Consider the following 26,837-nt stretch of genomic DNA (forward strand, 5'->3'; position numbering starts at 1 on the left):
CTATATGGAATATTTGATAATAACAGTGATATAAATTGTATATTACGGAATTATAAATAATAAAAATATTTTGTATAAACAGTACAATTATATATTTAGTAATCATAATAACAATAACTATATCAATTCGTAATATATTAATTAAATATTGCATTGTTATCTTGATGATAATGGTAAAATACTCATAATATTTTGTCTTAAGAATATTTTTTGTACTTTAGAATAAATACATTTTTTTTTTCATAAAACTATGCATGATTGTAGAGTTATAATAATTTGTACAAATGAATGTGTGAGTGTTATGTACGGTCACATATCGTAAGACACGCAAATTATGTTATCTTAAAGTAAGAGTGAGTAAAGGGTCTAAAATATTTTTGGATGGTAATCTAGTTCTGACTCTGCTTCTGTGTCTGATAGACTCAAAGAACCACCATTTCTCCGTCGTAGATGATTTTCGTCAGGACTCTGTAACAGACAAACGTAAAGCGTTTTACACAGTAGCTTTAGAAATATTGAAAAAGTATGTAAAACCAGTTTGTACCTAGTTTAATTTCTTACCTGATCTAGAAAACCGGCAGTGGGTTCTGAGGCATAACCTACTTCTTGCGCATCTTCCTCTAGATCTGCCTCGTATTCTTCTAATTCATCTGTATCAGAATCCATGTCCAGATCTGTGTATCGACTTCCTCTAGAAACTTTGCACACCATCTGAGCTAAATCTGTAAATGTGTAAGAAGACACAGGTTGCTGACTCGACGCCTGATGTTTAGCTCGCAACGCTCGTGCATTCTCTCTATCGGCATTAAATCGTGGAAGAACTCCCGCTTTTGATTGTCCTTCGAAATAAGTCTTTCCTGTACACGCACATTAAATAACTTATGTATATATATATAAAATTCTCAATTTCATATACAGATAATAGTTACCATGTTGATACCCAACATCTTTAATCTCATCGAAATTAGTAAATTGAAGAGTTTTATATTTATCTATCGGTGGCCTGATATATTCACAATAATCAGAGCTTTTCACTTCTTCCAGCTGTCGCACGCAGCTCACGTACGCCAATCTCGATTGTATATCAGGCAAATTTGGAACTTTAACAGGCGTTGCGAAAGGATTCCATCGTTTCCACAACAACCACCAACCGGACAAAGAGTCTCCGTAATTAGTTAAATCTGTGTCATCCTGCGAGCCAACGTCAATGGCCAAAATATGGTGTGCTCCTTGCCTCAACATTTCGTCAGCTTCAACAAATTTTGAACGTACACGATGAGAACTAATTACGACAGGGTATATACTATTTGTATAAAGTGTTAAACAATACAGGTTTTAAGGTACCTGGCACGTTATTAACATAACACCCATCGACCAAAAGATGCCCGTCAAGAGGATCGCAAATAGGAGGAAAGACCCCCGCAATGGTCATACTGGCTCGAATGTATCTCCATAGCAAACCTGAGTTCACTTAGCTATTCAGAATTTGACAAATGCATCTTTCATCAACGGGAGTGAGCTTTTATATTGTTTTCAAATTGCATTGTTTTTGTTCGTTAAATTGTTTCAGTACTTAGACTCTGCTCGTTCATTGACGTAAACTTGCGCAATGTCCAGGTAATTTTATAAAATTAAAGAGAATTTATAGACGTTTTCTTTCATGAATTTACGTGCGTTCAACTTAATACACTGTACGTCGATCAGACGATATTATGAGATTTTTCAGTCTATCGCTTGATCGACGGTTTCACTGTGTTGTGGGATTCCGCTATAGCTTTATGTATTGCATGTTTTCAATAAATGTATTCTGTCAATAAAAAAAGAAGCGAAAGTGTCAAGTATTTCTACATCTTGAACAGCGTTAAATATTCAAAATAAATTCAATAAGATTTTTTTTTTTTTTTTTTTTGGAAAACAGTGGCAAACATTTAGCAACAATATAGTATATTTTTTCCTAAACATATACTATAGATATAGCAGCAGTGTTAAAATTCTTCTTTTAACGCACTCTTTTTAATGTTACGCTTAAATTACCTGGAAGGTTATTGACGTACCCGCCGTCGAGCAGGAGATGGCCATCAACTGGGTCACACATGGGTGGCATATAACCAGACAAAGACATCGAAGCCCGAATGTACCGCCACAGCGATCCTAAACACGACGAATGAAGTTTTTTAATGTATATTTACGCATTCTTTCTTTACTTCCTATATTCGTTTATAAATTGTATGATGTACGTAATATGGAACAGCAATGGCTTCAAACTGCCTTGTTACCACCATTTAATATAGAAACTATATAGGAAGGTTTCTCGTTTATAAATCTAATTTCAAGTAAAAACAAACAATGTTTGCCTTGATGGCAAACGCTACAAAACGGAGAGTACGTCAACAACGATTACTTAGGAAGCTCACTCCCGCTGTTCAAGCTTATTTCTACGTAACGATCTACGATAAATGCGTGATTAAATTTAGAAACAAACTTTTCGATCATAAGCATATCTACAGGACCTACGAATTTTTACCAAAACAGCGAGAGAGTTTCCAGTTAAAGCTGAACAGTTTTAATTGTTTCAAACACATTTGATCAAAGAAAGCTGGAAACTATCAATGCTTTAAGGAATGGGAAACTTTCATCCATCGAATACAGACCGTGTGTGTGCGTACGCATACAAGAATCAGTGATGTCTGTAGTTATCGTAAAATATGGTAACCACAGGTCTTCTATATACGTATCACCAAACGTTGCTTGAATCGTTTTATTAAAATCTTTTCCAGAGAACATCGATGTCACCGGATACGTCAAGTCCATTATCTGTCTCCACCATTGTGTCATTTTCTGTTAAAAAGATGTTCATTGATATAGATATTGGTAAAAAAATGTTAATTTTATAGTAGTTACCTTAGACCATTCGCGAGCTTTCTGAGTCGTCGTCGTAATATTCTTTTCCATGCAATATAACGCACCCATAAATGCTCCAATACTAACACCGCCGACCATGTCTATAGGTATACCGGCTTCGATGATCGCTTTGAGCATTCCTACGTGAGCTGCACCCCTAGCACCACCACCTCCAAGCACAAGTCCAACCGATGTTCCGGTTAACCACCGAGCGAGTCTACTGAAATCGCTATGAACATTTGGCTCTGACATGAGAACCTTGGAATACAATTCATTCTGGAAAGTAAGTTTCCCAAAATTAATCGTTTTATACAATAGAAATATTAGGTACGATGTGTCGCGCCTTACAATTCTATATTGAGACCTTCTTGTAAACATTCGCTTAGGACATAGTATATGATGATGACTAGAAATCCAAGATCTCATATTCAACCACTGCACCGTGTTCGTAGGCCGTTGCCCACTCTGTTCTTTGTGCAATAGTACTAATTCTTTTTGCGTTCTCATTACCAAACGCTCGATCTCGCGTTCGGTTCTACCTATAGAAGGGGGCCTATCTCCCAAACCCACAATGAAAATACAGTCAGCTTGTCGAACGCACCGTTGAGTCCACAGTGTGTATATCGGGTCGCACTGGTACAATGAAATTCGATGTTGATCTTCTTGCTGCGCGAGCCACGAAGTTAAACGATATTCATTCGCGGGTTCCATGATAGTGCTACCTAGTGTCTATTGATGAAAAAAGAATAATGTATAATTTAATTATTCGCAGTGGAATTTAGATATCGATGAATTTTGCTTACTTTTCGGACAACGTCCGAAGTGAGGCGTAAACAAGGTCCGATAGCACATAACGAGTGATAAAGTTCGTACGTAAATGCAGTCAATGGTACATCATCGGATACCGGGACTATAGCAACAGTTGAGAAATTTACTTGAGCCGGTCTCGTGTCGACTGTCGCAGCAGCTCGTCTGTGAATGTATTTACGTACAAAGACTAGATTTTTTAAATACAATTAGTAACGTGTACGCTGCAACGCATCAGAAACGTATTCCAGATGCATACCGTTTATCACTGCCACCATTCTTTGTACGCGGTTGTTGCCAAGTGCCGAGGATACGATGCCCAAGTAAATTTATAAGTCTCGTAACCACTATTGGGAAACGAAGTTTGATTACGTTAAATAATCCCTCGGGTAGTTTCGCCAGTTCAGAGTCTCGTACTGCCATTACTGTCGTCGATCGTGGAGTCTGTGTGACCATTTCTACGATACCTACTAGGTCTCCTTTCCCGTACTCCGCGACGAGTTCTTTTTTCCCGTTTTTATACGTAATTACAGATCGAAGGCGACCACTTAACACGATAAATGTCGAGTCCGATTCGTCGCCTTGTCTGTACACCGCTCTTCCGCTTTCAAGGAATAGCCAGTCGAGAGCGAAATCAACCTTTTGGACGAACATGAAAAACAACAAATTTATATTGATCGGCAGGTGAAACAGACAAGAAAATGTTTATACCTGTCTAACGAAAGGACTAAGTCTTCGAACGACCGAGTGAGCCACGTGTAATACGACGGTAGGCTGTTCTCTCATAATGGCAAAGAATGTCGATTTACTAAGAAGCGCTATACGACTGGGATGTTTTGCTCTGATGGTATAAAAAGAAGGTTCTCCGGTCAATACAGCCAATCCACCAACAATTTCACCTTGATGAGCGCTAAACATGTGAACATCTTGGCCTACGTCTCTGCCCTCTGAAACGCGCTGACTAACAGTTAGTAAACCAGATACGATATAGACGAGAGCAACATCCTGAAAAATGTAAGTACAACATTGATATATGGTGATATAAAAATTTTCTATGATAGAACAGATTATATCTCAAATATGGCAAAAGATAGAAAAGAAACTGTGGAAGTTAAATTTCGAGATATAACGCAATATTATGTGAATTTCAACCTTGTGAGATTCTTCCTTCATTAAGTAAGTTCCAGCGGGTACTTCTCTAATTTGAACCTTGCCATCTTTGAGTATCGACTCGTCCTCTAAACCAAGTTCTCTAACAAATGCTTCCGTAGCTATTTGAACGAGATGTGCTTCGTCTAGTTGCTGCTGAATCGGTTCTGTAGTGGTTGATCGTTTTTTGCTCGGATGAGAACTGCCTGTATGTACAACATCCGCTTGTGATCCCTGTTGCGATTCGTGGTATAATTGTTGCGGTGTTACGGGCGAGGAATTTGGCCAATGGGAATCACATTCTGGCACCATGTTCGCTACATTCTGATCCGATTGTGGGCTTAAATTTTGATTCTTCCAATCAAGATTAGTCTTTGGCCGTCGATTTATAACAATAGGTACAGATGGAGGACTATTCAACGTAGAAGTATCGCGCTGTAGCATTTCACTTCCATCGTGTTGCTCCGACGAGGTGGATGCCGGCGGAAAGCATTGATTTTCTGTATTCTGTGTCATGAAATTTTCCTTGGTTCTCGATCTGACCGGCGATCCAGAAAATGGGCTCTGTTTCTTTTTGTGTGTTCCTTGGTTAACTAGTTCAGCAGATAATCCAAGGTATTGGTGTAAAGCAGTAAAGGTGACTCTTTGGAGGCGAACCATAATGACCTGGATAACTCGAACGAATGCATCAGGATGATCTTGAAAAACCTGTAGATATGCGAATATGAGTACTACATTAGAGATCTTAAATGTTCTTTTTAAATTCACATCATATAATTAGATTAGACCTCTTGAAATGCGCTCATTGGTAACTTGACTACTATAGAATCCTCCATAGTTCTAGCAGATACAGTTTTGTAGGTACTTGTATGCCCAGTAAGTACATCTGTGAAGCTAAGAAGACTAGTTACCGATTCCCCCGTTTTTACTAGCTTTAACGATATTTGGGCACCATCTGGTCCTGTGATATAAACATTGACCAAGCCTTGTTGGACAATGAATAAATTTTCATCAGGATCTCCAATTTTAAATAAACTGCTTCCAGCTGGTAAGCTCATAATTTCTGTATGCTTGCATAATTTCAAGAATACAGGCTTTTCAAAGTGACCAAATACTCGAATGCTTTGCAACATGTACAAAGCATCTGGTGGTACCCTATCTCCAGGACCTAGATCTTCTTCCAAATATTCAGCAGGTGGTTCCAAAACCTGCAAAAATAGAAAAGCATAATACAAAAAATACACAATAAAAATATCAAAATATTAAAAAAAATTTTTAAAAATTTAAATTCAAATTTAAATACTTTTAACTGTTGTGGAGCTGAATCTTTTTTAAGTTGTAACAGTCTTCTTGCAAATCTCATAACAGCCTTTCGTTTCTTTCCCTGTCCAGTTGCATGTACTTGCCCACTAATGGACTTTACTTTGCGTAACATTTTTCTCCCATAAAATAATACCTTGTCCCTTTTCCTGAATCTTGGTTTGCCTGTACCCACACCCACAAATTCTTTTACTTCCGGGAGAAATTCTTTGTTCTTCCATTTTCGCAGAACAATTACACACACAACAATTAAAATCAAAAGAATCAATGCCACAATAACAAACAAAGTTTTTGACATTTGATACTCTGTGAATAATTTGCCAATCCATGTTGAAAAGATATATGATCCAAAATTGTCATTGTATCTATTAAATAATTCCACTACCTGGAAGCAATAACAGTAATTTAGTATTAGGTAATAAATTTTTTATAATGCTGTTAACGTTGGAATCTATTATTGCAAATGCACACTTATACAGACACGATTCTGTATTTTAATGAATAGGTAGAATACACATATGAGAAACATATATGCACATAAAAAAAAAAAAAATACATATGAAATATAATAAATATAACCTCCATAGCGCGTATTCATTTCTTCCATTAGCTTATAGCAGGATTTTAAATGAAGTTCGCGTCACGAATGCATATGTAAAGAATGACGACAATGCGAGCCAGATAAATTGTAATAAAGAGCTCGTTTTGATGTAAAAAAATCAGTTATCTACACTCAACTAACGACCTTTGATACTTCGGTCGAGTCACCCAGCGCCATTTTAGTCGTACTTACATGTAATTCCAAAGCAATTGCTCCATTTTTACAAATAGAGATTAGACAGTTTCTAAATATTTCGAAAGTAGAAAATATTCCGTGCATTGCGTTATTCATTCTATATATAAATCATCGAGTTACGTTGTGTCGTTCTATATATAAATCGTCGAGTTGCAATATAGGAAGTTATTATATTAAACTAAGTATCAATTTAAAAATAGACAAGAAATTCCTATTAATTTTGACGGTATTTTTGTTAGAAAATATGTGGCGTTATAGAAACTTCGCATTTTGTTTCCGTTAAAATATACATTTCCATGTTTTCCTACGAATAAATGTCATATATATTAATGTAACGATTATTCATTCGTTCCAAAAGGTTAGCATGATATACTCTTTTGTCATTGATATAGAATAATTATTAGATATACAAAAAATCCGCTGGATTTATAGAAATTTCGTGCGGTGCATGGTTCGAATAGTTGGCGCTTAATGTACGCGTTTATTCGACCAATGGCGTGATCCGTCCCCCACCGCGATGCGCACTTATACCCAAGAAAGTCGATAGAGCGCGCTACGGCAGAATTCCGGGCGGTTTTCGGTAGACAGTTGGGTCCGGCCAGTCAGTGGTTACGGGCCGACATGTTGGAGATGTTTCAGTGATCGGTGAGCGCGGTGGATCTGACGCGTGATTTTTCATGCGTTTTTATCGCGTGTCCGTTACAAGAGGTGTATCCCGATCGCGACGCTACATGTGAAGTGTCGAGAGTGTGACAAGCCTGCTGCTCGTGCCTGGTTTACCCGGCCCAGCAAACATGAGCTGGGGTACAGAACTCTGGGTAAGTCCGTGCTACTCGTTTCTCTGTCCAACTATCTGTCTCCGTTTCTCCTTCTCGTTCTTTTACGAATCTACACGAACACGACACACGCCGGGGCAGCTTAGGCGTGTGTCGTCGAACATCATCGTCGAACCACTGCTCCGTTGTTTTCGCCAACGCGTAACAACGATATCCTCCGAAAACCAGTTCACGGTGGCAAACCACTCACGGGAGTTTTGCCTTTGCGGTTGCTAGCCGCGGGCGACGTTCTTCTCTCCTTTGGTGTATCCCCTCTCCTTCCATCGTATCCAACCCGGGTGTACGTGTACTCATCGCTGTGTGCTCCTTCGCCTGCTTCCTTTCTCATGAAATCTTGGACGAATACCGGCTGTACGGTGTGACAGTAACTTGTCATCTTGCCGTGACGCAAACTCGCCACTATCGATGCGATCGTCTATCGTTCTTATACACTTCGTTCTTAGCGATTCGTTCGGTTGCATCGAACCGATAATCTAGGGTGTAACTTACCTGCCCCGCACGGCTTACCAAATTTCTGGGTTTAACGTTTCGGTCCCGCTTTATTCTCTCGCGAAGATACAAGCGCGGTATAGTTGCGCGTGAACTTGTAGTGATTTTAAGCAGGTGTATCTCTGTTATCGGACGAGATTTCTTTCCATCGACGTTCCGTTCGATCCGCTGGACAAAATGTCGTAGCCACGGTTAGAGGCTCCCACAGGATTCGTTTCTTCGAACACGGTTACTTCTTCTTCTTTTTCTTATCGTCGGATTCGATTCTACGAGGCGGCTATTCGTATTTTTCTACGTCTCTTACGAACGTATTCACGCGCATCTACGTCTATACAGGATCGGAATCATGCCGCTCAACATCGTCATCTTCCTTACTTTCTGTTCTCTATAAATAATTCATTCGCGCGTTCCGAGCGGTCGTTTCTTTTCCAACGGTCTCTTTCCCTCGCACGGATTCAGCGGGTCGACGAATTTCTCGACATTCGATCTTTACGCAGCCTTGACTCTTCGGGCTGCCTATGGGCGTTCGTAAGCGTTCTCGTACGAACAGTCCAACGCGTGCGGCGAACGCCTATGCGCGTTTCGCGAGCATGAATCGGAAACGCGATGGAAATTATCTCGCGTAAGACGCACGCCAAGCGTTCGCCGCGTTATCGGCCAAGATATCGAGGAGATAGCATCTTCGATAAAGTCACGATTCGCGCGATAAACGGACTTCGATACACGTTTAGGGACGGTTCAGGATACAAGAAATTTTATTGAATATTTTCAGACATTAAAGGTTTACATGTAATCGCGTAAAATGTAACCTGATTATATTTTGTCCAACCGAGTATGTCTAAAAATATAAAACCATGTTCGAGCCATGAAAATATCACGCGTGCGCACCGGTACACGTTACCTTATTACTAGTTTTACGATGTTCTCGTACGGCATAATACGAATCGTTTTTAGCGATCGTTTGACTAGCTTTCGTTCGAACGCGGCTTTAGGACGCGCTAATGGATACAATTATGAACGATTTCGGGTGAAAATGTTGAGGTTAGATCGGCTCGAAGTTGTCTCGGACGATAGGAAATTGGATTCGATTACGACTGTCGTCGTGTGTTACGATTGATTGATGTTCCACTCGTGTTCCTCTGTAAATCACGATACAGGACGCGTTCGTGTTTAACCGCTAACGGCTGCTTGCGAGCATATGTACACGTACGATACGGGCGTGCCTCGCCATGCTCTTGACAGAGAAAGGGAGAACAACCGAGAGAGAGTGTTGCTTGGGGAATTTCTGTGTGAAATGTCGCTGAGCGTAACATAAAGATTCGACGTATCTTTGTCTATTTTTTCCTCTCTTTTCGTTCAACCCTTACATCGATGACAGAGTAGAGGCGCTGCTATCGATAACATAGAAATTCGTCGTATAGTTTGTTTATTTTATCCTCTCCTTTGTTCAACCCTTACATCGATGACAGAGTAGAGGCGCTGCTATCGATTATCGATAAGTAATCAATGTTTCACTGATATTTGACGATACATCGCTGTAAAATCGAATTACGAGGTCGACGTACCGCGTAATTTTAAGGCTCTCGCTTCTCGTCGGGTCTCCGTTAACCAGAAACGATAATACAAGGGTTAATGATAATATTTAGTTTCAATTTTAATGCACGTATCGTTAGAAGCACCCTGCTTCTCTGTACTTTGAATCACAGTCTCTCGCCGGTATGACGTAAGAATCCACGATTCGACTCCCTCCATCTCGGTTTTTGTATTGATTCTACGAGCCACCGATGTTGTAGAAAGGAACCATTCTGTTTCTCTTTTTCTCTGATATCATCTGTTCAAGCGTCTCTCGAACCGGGGTCCGGGGGACCACCGGCCAAGCACGATGGAAATCGCGCAGGACATTGGAAATACAAACGCCTAGCTTAAACGTCGTATGCTAACCGATGATTTCACGGGTCGACATTCCTGACTCGTGTCTCAGACGGTGCAGTAGGCTCAGGTGCGTTTCTTCCTTCGACGCGGGAGTGCCTAAAAAGGGTACAAGCGCGTCACAAACGACACGACCGTACTCTCGAACCACGGTTATCCGTAATCGATACCGGCGCGAAAAAAAAGATTTTCTAACGTTCCAAGATACATTAATTCACTGCCTTAATAACTATTATGAACAAATCTAACATGGTAAAATTTTTTTCAAGTATTTTGATTTATTTTCGTATGTTTAATTATTTTGGCAAACGTAGCTCGTGAAAGGGTTGGAGGCAACATTCTGACACAGGCTCGGGGGTCTCCTGGCGAACCGGTGGTGCTCGAGGCAAAATTTTTAAGCGGTCAAGTGGCGCGAAACCTTTATGGACAGTTTGTCGGTCAGCTAATAAATTGAGCGTAAACCGTGTTAACAGCGTGGAACGTAAAACTTGACCGATTAAATTTCACACTTGCGTCTTCCAACCGTGCGAAAACCGTTCGAGAACGATACGTTTCTTTCCATCGAAGGGTAGTTTCGGAAACACGTAACCCAGTTTAAAAAAAACAAACGCAAAAACTTATTGTCGCCTGTTCAATACCTCGAGTTTGACATAGAAGAACATACAGGGCGCAGTGTTTACGTTTCACCGGATATAAGCAAAGTCTTTTAGTAAACTTTATACGTAAATGTTGGCAGCTGTTGAAGAGACCATGGTACCTGGTAACTAACAGAGTTTGGTAGTATCCAAGCTAGTTTTTATATAAATAAGCATTCTTAAAATAGAAAATTTATTCGCTGTTCGGTGTAGAAAACTAATTTTCATTCGTTTGTACATAAGTTTGCCTCCGGCTCTCATAACCGAATATGTATGACGATTGCTCGTGTACGTTCCTCCAGTTTCAATTGTAACCGCGATGCATCAGATCGCGGAGATCGATGGGCGTAAAAGGAGATACGATTCGTTTAGATAAGCCATTCATAAGCTCGTGTACGGGGTAGAAAGTTCTCAATGGATTACTCATAAATCTCCGTTAACGGGAGGCCCATAATAGTGAAAGCGGAATTCATCGAAACGGGTGATTCAATTTAAATCGTCCGCACGAAATTATACGAGGGAAGCACACTCGCGCTTAATGACTTATTTATGGTACGTAATTGCCAAAGAAACAAGCGTATCGTTTCTCGTCGCGTTGCCGCAAATCTGACGCATTACGTCGTTCTTATCTACCTGTCCCTTATTATTCCTGTAATCATTTACTCTTATCGCCCCCGCTAGACGGATAAGCTTTATTACCCGAGATTTTTTCTCGTAATTTCTCTTGATAAACGAATACCTCCGTCGAGTTTGCTTCGAGAGAGTTCGTTAACATTTATTTCGTTGGCGATTTTTTCTTTTGGTCCAACGCCACGCGTCGTCTACGATAACGGGGATAATGCGTCCAAGTTAAAATGATGAACGCAGCGTCTGGCGTCTGGCTTTGATTTTGCGTGGCGTTTAAAAATATCTTCCGAAAATTCAACGTTAAGGCCTACCGTTGGACCGAACAGACAATAACCACGGTCGTATAAAAAAAGAAATCATCGAATTTACATCACAGCGCAACAAAAGTTTGCAGTCGAAGCATCGTGGCGGTTTGCTCGGCACAGTGGAATCCATGAATTCAAAATTCGAAACGGCGTTGTTCGCGGTTCCCACGTCCCCCATGGACGACCGGTAGCTAGCCTCGGGGATAGCCGAAGAAAGATGTTTGCATGATTACACGGTTTGCCTCTCCCGCCCCGTGTCCATGAATTCTCGCGTTTCGCGAGGATTCGAGAAATCGTTTCCAACGCGCTGTTTACCTTAATTGCATTCTATTACCCGAACTTTGTTAACTCGCCAGACCGCGTGGACGCGCGTTAATCGACCGCGAGGAAAATGGCGAAGGGATCGTAGACGCAACAATTCGAATAGGTTAGCATCCGTCTCTATCCATCGACCGTGAATATAAATACTTTTCATTTGTTTTATCGCTCGAGCGTGTGTTTATATTTCCCGTCAGTTCTCGTCGAAACCAGGTGCAGCACAACACGTCGAACGAAAGACAAACAATCGAAAAGTTTCTCGCGAGGGATACCGAAAAATGTTTTACCGCGGTTTTTTCTGCGTAGTAGCCGCGTAGTTCTAATTTCCGCCACCGAATCCGGCGACGCCACGGTCGAGGCTCCGGGGCCAACGAAGTCCTCCTCGACTCGTCGGTTTTCAGCTCGTTATTCGCGGCACCGGTTCTCCTCCGTAGAATTTCGACTCGATATCGAGGAGTTCGGCAGAGGGCAGAGGGAAGCTGGCGAAACAGCCTCGCGGAGGTCGCGGAGGACCCTCTGCAAGGTGGGGAACCGCTCGGTACCGCGCAAGCAAAAGAAAAATCTTCGGGATTCTGGCGCGACCGCTCCTGCTCCCTCCTCCTTTCTTCTTTCCTTAACCAGCGTGTCCCTTTTGCAGCCGGTTTTCGCCGTGACGATGCCTATATACCGTGAGTGCATTTTTTCGCGGCACGACACGCGTGTCGAGGTCGCGGGCGAGACACCGACCGCAGAAACATGGACTCGAAGTTCCTTTTTTATTTCCAAAAATTGAAAAACGTCTCTTTGGAAATATCATTTTATAACGCGTCAACGCCAAGTTTCCATGGATAGCTACGTCCTCGATGTTTCGACGAATTCCTCGAATTCTATATCTACCAACTAGGGGGACCCCCCCTCGGGCCCAGCGAAGCGTGAAAGACGTTTAAAAAACGATACGAGCCCCGGGGTGCTGCTGGTGTCGAATTTCGTCGTCAGAGCGATGTTTTCTTGACGAGTACTAAGTTATTTTGTATTTTCCCTTTTCACCGATTCTGCTGGCAACTTCAATAAACATCCCGAAGTTCGTTCCCAAACATACGTAATACAATATAGCTTGGATCGTTGCACGGTGGTTAAGAATCACTGTTGCAGGGTCGTTAAATTTAAACGAGGCAGCATGAATTTGTAGTTCCGACGCGAATCGGCCGGGGGCCACACGAGCGTTGCGACGAACGTTGATTTTGACAGACGTTTGCAGTTCCAGCGACACGAGCGTCGAAGAATCTATACACTGAAATAATATGCCCTGGATACCTCAGTTTTCGAGTTATGGTAATCAGATTCCCGCGAGTTCGGTGCCGTTCCGTAAGTGGCAAAATGTTCGCGTGCCATTTTGCTGAAACGATTAGCACGCGTTTCATGTACATGGTCGGTGGAAACGGAATACGAGGCACGTCGTACCAGGAACACTTTCCGCGACGTAGAATTTCTTCCATTCATAGACCACTTCGAGAAAGTGGTACGTTTAAGGTGCATGCATACGATCGCGGCCGGAAGGAGACATTCTTGACCAAGTTGTCGCTACCGTGTTTCCATCTGGTTGATATTCGAGGAGATATTCTCGCCCGGAAGGTCAATCTCTTTTCAATGCCTTTTTCGGGAATTTTAAAGGGGTTAAAGGGTCCGATACTCTCGGTGGCTCTTCCGAGCAGTGCCAAGAATACCTGGATCCAGTCGATGCCGTGCATTCGCAAGTACCATTCCCTCGAGTACCATTTGTAGTGTGTGACCCCTTTTCACGTTTGCAATTTCACACGTCGAATAACTCTACGTACGAAGCCCGGTACCGCTCGGACTGCCGAGCCGCGTTTATCCTGGCATGGTGAATGTGAATTTTTTGTTCCCGCTAGTCGGACAGCCACGGTTGAACCTCCAGTTAATTAACTTCGACGCGATCGAATCGAAGCGAAAAATTTAATTCATCATATTCCGTTCTCCCGTTTCAGAGAGCTTCTGTTAAAAGCCACACGCTCGCAACTCCGTGAATACTTCGGATTTGGTCTCCGACCAGAGGGGACCACCTTACCACCCGAATAAGGTGAAATAAAATTTTTATCGATCTTCGAGCAGCGGCGTACCCAGAAATTTAGCAACGGGGGGGTGGGACCGCGAATTAAAATAATTTTAAGCGTAACCTTGGAAACGATTCGAAAGAATTCGTCCTTCACGCCCTCTCTGGGCGCGCCACTGAAACGAAGCACGATTTACATGGAAAATTTCGAACGCTGTTCGCTGTTCGTTGTTCGCTCGGTGCGTTTTATCCGCGTGCACGATGCGCGCCAATTGTTCGATAAACGCGAACGCAGAGCGGCTGGTCTCGTCGCGGAACGCTGCTTTCGATCCTGACCGACATCGAACAAATTTTTCGGTTCTCGGGCAAACTCCTCGTCCGAATATTCGCCGTCTCCCTCTCCTACGCGGAGGCATGTATTTTTGCACGAGCGTACACGGACGCCCAAGTACGTTTCACGCGCGTGAACGAGAGGGAAAGAGAGTGCTCGCGAACTTGCCCCACCCACGCATTGCACCAAATCTCTATAAATACCATACAGGCGAGAGTACGTTTACGCGCGTCGAGCGGCGAGCGACTGAGGGTAAGAGAGGGAAGGTTGTTGTCCGTGGGTGTCGGGAGTCGCTAAAAACGATACTTTTCACTCTTTCTCCCACCGACGAATCGAACAACCATATCCTATTAAGGGGTTATTCCAATCTACGCGTTCAATTCTTACGCCTCTATTTGTCGTTACTTTAAAACGAAAAGCTTCGTGATCCTTGTTTCACGGTGATTTGCAGAAGCGAGTCGAGTCTTGCTTATCGACGTCGTGGAATTTTAACGCGCGTGTTCTTTTTTTTTTAGTTACATCGTTCGAGGCACTCTAAATCGTTTGAATTTCCTCGAGATTTGAGTATCCTGTACTCGACTCGCTAATGTATATTTAACGCACAGACGAGCACTTAATTGCCCGGCTAATCTATTTTGTAGCGGGACGCGCAAAGGTTTGCAACGCCGCCCAACGAGCCCGCTGGAATCGCGTGATCGGCTTCTCCAGGCGATTACGAAAATCGGTAACGAGTTTGAAATTTTCCTTACAACGAGATTTCGAGAGATAGTCGTAGGTTTTTGGAACGACGAATTGTTCAAATCGACCATGTACGATGGAGTGATTCTTAACACTAGATTTACAGGTATCGATCGCACGTATATTTATTGATACCTTTCGTGTCGACGATTGCCTTACAATACGATTTTTCTTTTAATTAGAATATGTATTCGTGCATCAATAAAATTCAACATAAGTTAAAAAATAATATTTACAGGTTCTGTAATTTTAAATATTGACGGATTCCGTAAATCTACGGTTAAATAAAATTTCCCGAGTACAGAAACGAGAACAACCCCGACACGCGTTCCATTTGCCGTCGTAAGTCGCGCAAAGTCTAGCATCGAAGTAGTTCGCGAGTTAATTTATGCTAGCCCGCGTTCGCCACAGACAGCTCGACTTCCGGAATCAATAACCCGGCTTGTAAATAAAATTCTACGCCGAAGAGGGTCGCGTTTTTCTCATTAGGCCGCGAGGGAGCCGAGAGTCGACCGAGATTCTCATTTTCTGGTGCTCGAGACACCCAACCGATACCTTGCTGAGAAGCGAATCGGTTAATTTGCCAGCGACCTGCACCCGCCACTCGATTTCGACAAGGAGGGCACGAAGAGTCGGTAATCACGGTCGTGATTACGTGCACACGTGCATCGTGGCTGACGTAATCGGATTACAGATGTTTACAATACCATCCGTGGCTTTATCGACGAAGATATCGAACGAGGGATTTTGTCGCTCGATGCGTTTCCGTAGGTAAGACATTTTTCGCGCGCATCCAATCGCGCAGGGGTGGGGGGAGAGGGTTGAAGAAACGTCCGTAGATGTCGATTAAAGCTGACGCGCATTACGCGTCGGTCCGACGTCTCGCACGGTCTCGTTCGCGGATCGATACGTGTAAAGGCGGAGCTAAGAAACACAGACGGATTATTGTACCGGTTATTACGTCCTAACGAGTATCCGAACGCGGCGGACCGTTTCCTCGGAACAGTCGCGGAATCGACGGCGACAAAATTATCGATTATCGATTCGATCGGTCCCCCTCGAGAACATTACGGAAACCGATCCAAGTTCTCGACTCTTTTTCGCCCGATCTCGTAATTGGCGTATCGATTTCTAATCGACGATTCGACACCGTTCTCTCGCGGCAACGGCGAGACGGGGCTTCGGTTTTTCGCTGCCTCGTGCTATATACATACGTGTACACCTCGACGGTTTCTTTAACGCCAGATTTACGGACGTTGGTTGTACAGAATTTATTATTATTATTATTCATTTATTAATAGGTATTAAACACTTTAATACAAATATGTAATATGCAAGGAACTACAGATGTGGATACACATAGTCAAACATTATCGCCTAGTGAATGTAACAAAATAAATTATTGTACAATATGTTGCAATGATAATTTTAGACTTTCTAATGATTCTTTTGATTTGCACCCGGCTACAGCGTCGATTCCGATTCGAAATATATTTTTTAACGACGTTTTCGCCTCGAATTCTGACCGACGTAAAACTTATCGGTCCGGTGGCGAACGTGTTCAGCTTCGAAGTTACGGTACACTGAGATTACGCGTTCCAGCGAGTCATGTAGGCAATCAATTTCGAAACGGCGGGGCAACGGATCCGCTCGATCTTCGTGCGCGCGAACCTCGCCATTTGCCGCGCGCACGAGGATGTCTGTAGCTTTGGCGCAGGTGAGGGGGAGAGAAATTTAACGAAAAATGGATGTCACTGGACGATCGACGAAACCTCGAGGATACGCGTGTCGTCGGTGTGATGTCACTACGCCGGGCAGCGGCGGCGCTTATGGTCGTGCCCGTTATACGGGCAGGATTCGCACGACGACCGTTCGATTCCTTTCCTGCTCGCTCGGCCACGCGGTTTTGTAGCTCGTGTTCGCCTCGTTATGCATGCACGTAACGTGCTCTTGCGTAAGGAGTCAAATGTACAATTTTTGTTTGCGACGCAGTACGGCCGCTGGGTAGACGAGTGAAAATGCTCCTGCGAAAACCACTCTAAAAACCTGAAATAAAGCTTTTGGATGAATGGAAAAGTAAGATAATAATATTCAAGAATGTTATTAACCATGTCGTTAAATGTTAAGTGTTAAGAATAACTGAAATCGATAAAGCAGTACGCGATCTACGTACGAAATAAACAGACGCGTGACATCGATTGTCCAAATATATCCACCATGTATGTTTGTATGTATGCATATAAATATGTATCGCGTCCTGAGGAATGCTCTCGAAGTAACAGTAGCAAAGTCATTTGCTTGTCTAAAATAATAAATACCTAATATAAAATTTTAACATTAAGAAAAAAAATATTTATTCAAAAATAGCGAAGCTATTCTCGCGAGGCGCTCTGACGCAAATTTGTATCTGAAAAAAAAAAACAAAAAATTTTCTCTTAATCCATATTAGTATAGCTAGAGAAATACATAGGGGATTTTTGAAACATTAATTTTTGTGTGATTGGTGAGCATTTGTTAAAATTAACTTATCGAATATCCCCTACATATTTCTCTAGCTATACTCTATGTAGATTGAGAGAAAGTTATTTGTTTATTTCCATATTCGTGTCAATTACACAATGTGCTGCAGAGCTCCTCAAATTCAAAACACGCCTCGCGAGAGTGGCTCGAGCGTCGTTATTTTGCGCTATTTTTTAACACTTAACGACATAGTTAATAACATTCTTACCTTTCCATCCCTCTAAAACGAAAAAATCGTAATAAAAAGCTCTATTACAGGTTTTTACAGTGGTCTTACCCCTTAATACGTTTCAACGCGTGGAATTAGTTTCTAATTTCATCGGACAATTATAGCGCGTTATCACGATTTCTCGAACGACAGTAATAGCCGTAGCCTCTGGCCAGCGAGATAAGCCCGCGAACGCGTCGGTTAATGGTGTTTAATAAACATCGATCTGTAACCAGAGGTGATTGATTATTCCTATATCGATACACGGTTACGCAAATGTTATTTGGCCGGGCATTTGCATAAGAAGCTATCTAAATATTTGCTCGAGCGTACTCGAAACGAAAAATGCTGTTCGAACGAGAGTCAAAGCGTTACAGTATCTCGCATAGTCGTTAACCTTTGACTCTCTCGAATCCTGACGTTAACCTTGTCCTCGTGGACAATTTCGAAAACAAAATCTACCGCGACTTCTACCGATATTATTTACATTTGCCACGTGCGCTTGGCCTCTGGTATCAAACGAAACCAACCGGTGCTTTGCCCGATGAAAAGAACAGTCTGAGTTAACGAGAGAAGAGCCCACGCTCGCGACGTTATCGGAGCACATCCTCCGTCGATATCAGGGCGCAGATACAGTGCATACGCGGTCCTCCTTGTCCCCTTCCGCATGACAAATCGGTCCGTGATTCACGCCAGTTTTAATTAAGACGGGAGAACGTAACGACGAAAAACAAGATGAATCAGTGGTTCGCGCGCGTGATCATATCGACTCGAGATAACAAGAGCCTCGACCCCATGCCAGCGGCGAAGTTGTTCCGTACGGCGAGAGAGAAGGAGGTTTTTGAGGGTTCCCGTCGAGGGTTTCAACAACACCGGGGATTTCGTCCACTCGACCGGAAAAAAATACTTAACGACGAATACGCGGCAAACATTTCGTTTTGCGTCACTCGACCGCGACAAAAGACCCTCCCCGGGGCCCCCCCTTTATCCGGACTTTGATTCGCCGTGGAAAAGCAACGAATTTTACGCTGTTTGTTTCCAGTCTCCGTTCGTCTAGATTGCGTTTATATATTATGATGTATTATTCGTTTAGTACTCGAATTTCGCTCGAGTCTCGGAGATTACCTTATCACCCGTAACCTCCAACTAATCAGCGGTTTTAATACGTGAAACGCAATAGATAATTCCATCAGTTGCCGACTCCAAGATTAAAGCATGGCGGAGGTCTTCCGGTATTATTCCATAGCGCGTCTCTTTCACCGATTTCAAATTGATTAAAATACGAGCGAACGCGCGTTTACGATCGAAATGGCTATCCGGATACGAGGAGGATGTCCACTCGACGACAATGCCGGCCCCGAAGCTGGATAACAGAGAGACAAGGGAGAGAAAAAAAAAATGAACGAGCGTGAATGACAGAGCGAATGAACGTTCGTCGGAGTTATCTGGAGAGGGAGAAAAAACAGTGTGAAGGTCTGCGGAGTCGTTGACCGCGTCCGACGATAATAACGAATCGTCCCGGTGATTCCGTGCTAATTAATTCGCGTTGCTCGGGTCCGCGGATTGTACGCGTGCAATCTAGCCGAGGCCTCGCGTCAGCGTTTGCATCTGGCGGAAAAGCGAAACGTGTCGCCTGACACTATTGTCGGCGAACGAAGAAGAACTCTTAACCTCCTCCTCCGACGGGGGGCCCCCCGCGGCGGGCCCTCGTCGTCGCGACGGCCAGCCTTTTTTCTGTAGAGAACAATTGGGCGCGCTTCTCTTCCGCTTCTTCGAATCCCTTTCCGTCTTTCTCGCAAGTCTGGGTCGCGCGACGCCGGGAACCTCGACGTTCCCCCATTGTCCACGCACGCGAACGACATATTGTAAAACAGGATTATTCTACTTGCTTTACGCGACGCTGAAGAACGGGAAAACTGGAGTCTTTCCCGGAAGAATCGTTGTGTCGTGCGTGGGACGAAATAAGAAATTAACGAACGCTTGTTCGGATCAGCTGGAAACTTGGAAGACCGCTGATAAATAATCGTTTTCTGGAGGAACCTTTTTAATCGGTTCAATGTTTGGGGGAGGGGGTCCTGTGAAAGAGATGGAATCGAAAGGATAGAAAAATTTTAATGGAAGGTTCTAGAGGCCAAAAGAAGACGAAAGTCAAGAATATCAATTTGTTGATTGAGACTTCGTTAAAAAGTTATTAAAAAATTAAATTAAAAAATTTCAAACCATTCACGGAAAAATTATTTTCGGCTGCGGGGGTTAAATACAATCACTTTTGGTCGATAGAAATACCCTCGAAATCCTAACCATTTTCGAGAAAAAAATTCCTTACCGAAAATCTAATGTCTGACCATACGTTGACCTGTTTCCCTGAAATTTTTTCGGCGAAATTAAAATATCTCGAATCGTTCTAAAAAAATTATTTTTAGATGCAGCGGTTAATAACAATCATTTTTGGTCAATAGACATACCCCCGAAATCCTACTCATTTTCTAGAAAAAAATTCTAAAAGGTGTGAAATTTTTCGACGGAAAAAAAAATTTCAAATCGTTCTCGAAAAATTATATTCAGTTGCGGAGATCAATTACAATCATTTTTTGTCAATAGACATACCCCCGAAATCCTACTCATTTTCGAGAAAAAAATTCGAGAAGTGTGAAAGGTTTTGGGAAAATTAAAAAGTTTCAAATCATTCCGGAAAAAATATTTTTAGTTGCAGGGGTCGAATACAATCATTTTTGTTCAATAGACATACCCCCAAAATCCGACTCATTTTCTTGAAAAAAATTCAAGAAGGTGTGAAATTTTTCGATGGAACAAAAAATTTCAAATCGTTCTGGAAAAATTATTTTCGGTTGCGGGGGTCAATTACAATCACTTTTGGTGAATACACATATCCCCGAAATCCTACTCATTTTCTAGAAAAAAATTCAGTACGGACGGAACTTTAAACATTAATAACTTTTTAACGAAGCCTCAATCAACAAATTAGTATCCGTGATTTTCGTCTTATTTCGGCTTCTAGAATCTCCCATTAAAATTTCTTCCAGGGTGTATGCAAACTGAAGGTCGATCGAGTGCTTGCGAGAGGAACGGTCCCTCTGGCGGCGAGTACAGGAAGCGATGGTCCCCGCGTACGATACTCGTCGCCGTGAACGCGCGAGCAATTCGCCATCCTGATGGCATTAGTGGAAAGAACCGCTCGCGGTGTTTAGAAACAGTCCTGCCTTTGGTTTCGGTTCGATCAGTTAAGATTCGAAGTTCAGTCGGCGTATTCGAGTTTCACCGAATGGCGACTCTTAATGCGCGCCGGGGAACGCGAGAATACCGGTCGTTGTTTGTGTGCAGCGGCACACAACGCCGCCACGCAAGAGGATATTACTTGTAATGATCAATAAAGTTCCGACGTTCCGTGGCCGTTTCTCTGTGAAACGTTTACGCCGTTCTCGGTGGGTTCGCCTCGTCGGAACGCTTATAAATAAACTACTTCGTATACCGCTCGTTATGCGTATTGCCGATACTCCTACGTTCCCGCGGCCAGATAATCGGGAAGCCGCTGGCACAAAGTCGTCGGAATAATTTTCAAGTACAGATAGACGCGCTTCGTTGGCACGATTATCGGTTCGACCCATTTTCCCGCGAATCGAACGTTATCGTCCGCCACGCCGACGAACCCGTACTTACTCGATCGCGTACACGAGGCATCGTAGCGGACATTTTGCACGCCCGGCGATTACGCGACTCACCTTAGTCAACGACGGTGAATGGGCTTGGTCCGTGGGATGCGCAAGGTCTTCGACCTTAACCGCGCGGAGGAAAATATTAGCGGACTATCGCGACGATTAATTGCGTCTGTCCTTCCGTCGTCGTCCGATAACGGAGCGACGGAGTTTGCGCGGCGACGGTCGTCGACGGGCGTGCTGTGTCGCGAACCGTATCGTTCACCCGGACTACCTTCGCAAGGAAAGTCGTTCGAGAATACAGGTTTCTGTTATTCGATCGGCCTTTGTGGATTTTCTAACGAGTAAACTGCGAATGGTCGTGCAAATGCATGCTCGCGTAGAAAACGGATAGGAAAGCGGTCGTATGTTTCCTAATTCGAGGCTATTTTGTCGTCGACGGTACGAATGTCGCGTAAACATTTGCAAACACGATATATGTACATCCATCGGTGAATCATACGTCGACGGTAACCGCACACTGGCGGATTGAATTTTTTAACCGGGCACCGACGCGCGAAAATTCTAAACAAATCGCTAGCCATTCTTCCAATTACGATTGGGTATTCGAGTCTCGTTATGAATCATATTCAACGACCACGGACGATAATAGACATCGGACGACGCGGCGAGTATCTCGACGTTCGAGATGAATTGCGATTGTGGGTGGCCCTTTGTTCGTTAATTCGTCCCTGTACGCGTCGCTCGTCCGCGACCACGTGACTGGGTTTACGCGTTACTACGTTTGCATACGCGGCGCGATAATGTGTCCCGATCTGGGACAACATTCCTGTGAATTTGCGGGTATTCTTAAAGCCCTATCGCGCCGGATCTATTCCTCCACTTTGCCCGCGACGCGTGCCACGATACGATCTACGCCGCTTTTGGAACGGGTCTCTCGGCGTTCTCCAATCCGCGAGCGAATATGGCGATTTCAGTAAAAAGAAATACGCCGTGCACGGAGCGAAAGCATCTGGCCGTTCAAGGTCATCGAGAATCTAATCCCCGCCATTGCAACGGCGCTTCGTGTAACTCGATACGTTCCGCGGCAAAAAGGTAGCGCGTTGTGTAACAAAATTGAATTCGCGTCTATGTTGCTATAAATGAAAAAAGATATGAAAAACCACCGATAAATTGCTGGAACGTGACGCCGGGGTTAATTGGAAATTCAAGGGTAGGCTGTATATCATCGACGGCAGCGGAGTGATTCGTTTTCGATAGCGTCCACGCTCACGGTGGACGCGGACGATTTATGACGTCTATTAAAAGCTTGAGAGCGAGGATCTGTTCGCGTTGAAAAAACGCGCGAAAAATCTGGTTCGATCAGTCCTTCATCCAGAGTCACGTGGTTTTAACCCTTCTATTTTGCCCCCGGTGGCAGCGTGTTTTCGTCGTCGAGGGAACCCGCGCGACGCTAAATAGGCGACTATGACAAACTAGCGGTAACGGGTAGCAGACACCACGCGCGACATTTATTACGTTCAACCGCGTCTTTGTACCGTGGTAACGGCAGACAACGTAGGGCCGACGTGTTTGCCTCCCGGGAGGCGACATTACACAGCGGCTGCCTCGGTTCTCCTTTGTCGGGAATGAAAACACAAGATTCGGCGAACGGTCAAAGTAACCATGGTCTCGATATATCTACCTTCTAAAAAATGTCAAAATGCAGCCGGAGGTTATAGGGTTATACAATAAAAAACGACGCAGGTACTTTTTAGGTTATGTCTTAACATTGCACGAATCGTTGCATACATGGTACTACTCTTTTACTGTTATACTCAAACAAAAAGATAGTGTTCGCGAAAAAGAAATATTTCCAACACGTGCATGTTCGCCAACATGAGAATCAGAAATCACTGCTATCCTAACCTGTGCAACGCAGCAGCCGTGTCTCGAGTCGTAAGAAAAAAAATGGCGTCGAAAGATTACGCGGGAAAGTCGTCGACCGTTAGTCGCGACGCGGGAGAATGACTCGTCTCTGGAGAGGTTAAACGCGCTATTTTCGAGGGACGTTCGAATGCACCTCGAAGAGAAGCGCATCTCCACGGAGGATTATTCCCGCAGGGGTTGCGTTAAAGACAAGGCGGCGCATTCCGAGCGTTTCTGTCGCGCAACAGCCTTGCACCGTGTATCCGTCAACGGTTCTCGCGACTGCACTGGCAATTAGTCTTTCTTATGCTCGTCCTTTTTCCTATGCACGTTCAGTTATGCACCACCTAGAGTACACGTTGCGTGCACCCGTATGCGCCGCACGGGCCACCGGCGCTAGACGCGCACGTACGCTCGCCCCGTCGTCGGTTCAACGTTTCGTCTGCTTATTAAGTGCAGCCACCGTGCTCTCGTGTTTCAGTGGATACTCGTCGGCACGCACACACCTATGCTCATACTCGAACAGAGGCATTGGTGTGCGGGGCATCGTATCCATGCTACTCCGTGCGAAACGTAAGTTGCGTCTGATCGTCCCCGCGTATCATATCGCCGATCGAAAAATTTGCATACGTCTAACGAGGGAACGTTCGTGCGAAGTTTCACTATTAATAACGAACGTTTCATTTTCTCTGTTAAGGTCGACCACGGCCGTAGTAGAGGGTGACGACTCCTATTAATGAACTTTACGACACAAACAATATGAAAATTTGGAGGTTAGCTTTGTTACGTATACTAGAAATAGAGGTCCTTCAAGACTCCTGTTAACGCATTACCGACCGGTATTAATCAGCTTTTTACCATCGCAGTCGGAAGTGCGTAAGATGGTCAATTGCTAACGGTCGGTAAAGGGTTAACATTATATTTATTTTCGTGCACAGCGATGGACCTTGAAAATTGGCCGGCTGCTACCCACACCAGTTCTTGGAACTCGCTTCTTGCTCGAGTATGTTATCTCTGGGAAAAAAGCGCGATATTTTCTGGAAGACCTAACCTTACTTTCGGTCTCGAACGTCTGCCAATATAACCAAGGCATAGCTCTAGCTTTGCTGAAATAATACGGATATCTATAAGCATATAACGTCGGTAAACAGTGCTTGAAAAATTCCACATTGCGAAATTTGTTTTGTCAAGGATCGGCGAAGATAAAATTAATTTCCGAAAGTCCTAAAGACTAAAGACTCTACCGATAGGCGGACGGTGTTTGATCGAAAATATTAATCTTCGCTATCTTGCCTCGTTATTACCGTACGAAACACGGTACACACCTGCGACGAAATATTTAAGTTTTACGACGAGCCACGCCCTATTTATATAACGCACGATCGCCAGGTGTCAATATTTAACGAACGCCGGCCGATGACTTTTTACTGTGTCAAAATACCGTTCCCGATCGTTCAATGGTTGCTCGTAACCAATGCAGATAACCGAGTGCCGCCTATTATTGCCTGTCGCGCGGATAAACGAACGATAACGGGCGATCGTTTTTTGTTACATCGGGTTCGCGACTCGCCTCGTCTCATCGGTGCAACAAATTTCTCTTTCTGTTGCTCGCGGTGTCTGGTCCCGTTCGTCACCCTATCCGTTTCCCTTTCCCTCTCGTCGACCACTCCCGTTTCTCTCTGTTTCTCTTTGATGTCGCGTGAGCGTACAGTGGAAATGCAGGATCGATAGGGGTGGCGGAGGGTACGTAAAAACCACCCCAGCGCGATTTCGTGACTCATAATACACACTTGTCCGAGTCCGCAGGCTTTCGTTCCTCGCTCGCGTGTCTCTTGTTACCAAACTATTTTTACAACGTTCTTTCCCGCCCGCTTCCCGCGATAGTGTTATTCACAGCCGTGGCTATCGATTTTCCACCCCGGTCTTCCTCGGTTTTCCACGACGAACAAACACCTTTTCCTCCGCCGTGCTCTCTCGTCGAATTAATTAGCGTCGGTCCATTCTTGGAGACCCGTAATTATCCGTATTTTTTTTTCTTTTTCAGTACCACTGACACACGATGGTTCCGTTGTTCGCTAAACACAATTGATTGACATTCTATCGACGTTCGATGATCACTAAACTATGGATCTTATGCATTTATGCAAACGCGAAAAACTTATGCTAAACTCGTACGAAATGTATGCGCTTACGTAAACTGCGTTACTGATATATTAATTTATTAAATATATTCTTGGCACGTTTTTAACATTATACGCCATTAGATTCGCTGCACGTGCTTCGTTCGAGAATATCAAAAAGTAAACCGTGTCGTCCTCGTCTTAAGGGTGGGTAATCCAACCGAGAATTTAATTCTAAGGACAGTCGTAGAATTTTGAAATTCCAACGCTGATCTTGGAAGACTGAAATCCTTTGAGGCGTCGAAGCTCGTGTTTCAAACGTCCATAGAGGAGCCTGACGGTAAAAGCGAGAAGAAAGTCGCAGATATCAAGGGCAGGTGTCCCGACAAAGATACCTGCCGGTCGCGTGCATAATGGAAGGCCCGGACTTATCTCCGGGGACGAGCCAACCAACCTGTATAGTCCGTGCAAGGCAAGGTTAGGTCGACGTGCAAGTGCACCTCTTTGAAAAAGGTCGGGCAGGGTGAGTCATAGGGGCGGGCGGTGCGTTTTCCATCTATCGACCTGCGGCACAGAAAACGTAGGATTGGTCCGAGGGGGGAAACTCCGCACAGACCGATTCACCGGGTCTGTGCTGGCTGGAAATCGATTCCAGATAATGGACTGTAATTTCATTCGCGTCCTACCGACTGATAATCGAATAGGTCTGGCTATAGTGACGAAGCTTTTCGATCATTGAATCGGTCTAGACTGCTGCGAATACACGCAGCGGCCGGGTGTCGTGTTTCCGTTGGGGGACAGTTCGCTTCTCGCACGCTGCGTCGTTATCTGATTCGCAAAACTGATTACGCGGGAAGAACACAGTCAGCTGTGCAACAAATGGACAACGATGATATTTTAAGAAAGTATCACCGAGGCCTTTGTAGGTAGATTTCTTAGCTGCTCGATATCCTGTTCCGAGTGGCATTTCCTTCGAACCGTTTCACGTAATATCCGTGTTTTGCTGGAATAATTAGACCGTCGATAGTCGGGCGGCGCGAAAATAAAATCCGTTGTCCGAGAAAAAAGAGTTAAAAATGATAGGTTTTCCTGTTCCGTGCGTTCGAAAGTCCCCCGGAGTTGTACTATCGCCTGTGTTACCAGTTCTCCGTTATTTAGTCGCAAATTGCTCGCGCC

At 43.9% G+C, this 26,837-nt stretch overlaps 2 protein-coding genes across 8 annotated transcripts in view; one reads left to right on the forward strand and one right to left on the reverse strand.

The window, feature by feature from the left end:
• Positions 1–156: 156 nt before the first annotated feature.
• LOC122398482 (neuropathy target esterase sws) lies at positions 157–6,954 on the reverse strand. Of its 2 annotated transcripts, none has more exons than XM_043398367.1 (14): positions 6,757–6,954; positions 6,161–6,562; positions 5,646–6,065; positions 4,861–5,565; positions 4,420–4,713; positions 3,968–4,347; positions 3,705–3,873; positions 3,250–3,630; positions 2,902–3,177; positions 2,652–2,838; positions 1,345–1,461; positions 930–1,250; positions 562–857; positions 157–468 (listed from the first exon to the last, which is right to left on the reverse strand). In XM_043398367.1, the coding sequence occupies exons 1-14, from the start codon at positions 6,760–6,762 to the stop codon at positions 367–369; spliced, it is 4,056 nt and encodes a 1,351-aa protein (XP_043254302.1). In that variant the 5' UTR covers positions 6,763–6,954; the 3' UTR covers positions 157–366. The 2 variants fall into 2 exon arrangements, with proteins under 2 accessions (XP_043254302.1, XP_043254301.1); XM_043398366.1 differs by lacking the exon at positions 1,345–1,461 and adding an exon at positions 2,035–2,151.
• The window catches only part of LOC122398483 (formin-binding protein 1-like), a 36,430-nt gene continuing 14,233 nt past the window's right edge, over positions 4,641–26,837 (forward strand). For 2 of the 6 annotated variants that reach the window (XM_043398370.1, XM_043398374.1), the window contains exon 1: positions 7,522–7,791. In XM_043398370.1, the coding sequence (XP_043254305.1) occupies positions 7,768–7,791 (24 nt within the window). In that variant the 5' untranslated portion in view covers positions 7,522–7,767. Of the gene's footprint in view, positions 4,723–7,518; positions 7,792–25,122; positions 25,285–26,837 lie in introns of those variants that run through there. The other 4 variants (XM_043398373.1, XM_043398369.1, XM_043398371.1 and 1 more) reach the window with 4 other exon arrangements.

This window comes from Colletes gigas, unplaced genomic scaffold (assembly GCF_013123115.1).
Source record: "Colletes gigas isolate AHSC1104 unplaced genomic scaffold, ASM1312311v1 Colletes_gigas_Sc00011, whole genome shotgun sequence".
Taxonomy (NCBI): domain Eukaryota; kingdom Metazoa; phylum Arthropoda; class Insecta; order Hymenoptera; family Colletidae; genus Colletes; species Colletes gigas.

What these genes read in the sequence shown, in the direction of transcription:
- LOC122398482 (XM_043398367.1), bottom strand. An exon ending in GAAGGTCTCAATATAGAATT is followed by an intron (nt 3,178 to 3,249) that starts GTAAGGCGCGAC and finishes CTTACTTTCCAG; the next exon opens with AATGAATTGTATTCCAAGGT. An exon ending in AAGCTCGCGAATGGTCTAAG is followed by an intron (nt 2,839 to 2,901) that starts GTAACTACTATA and finishes TCTTTTTAACAG; the next exon opens with AAAATGACACAATGGTGGAG.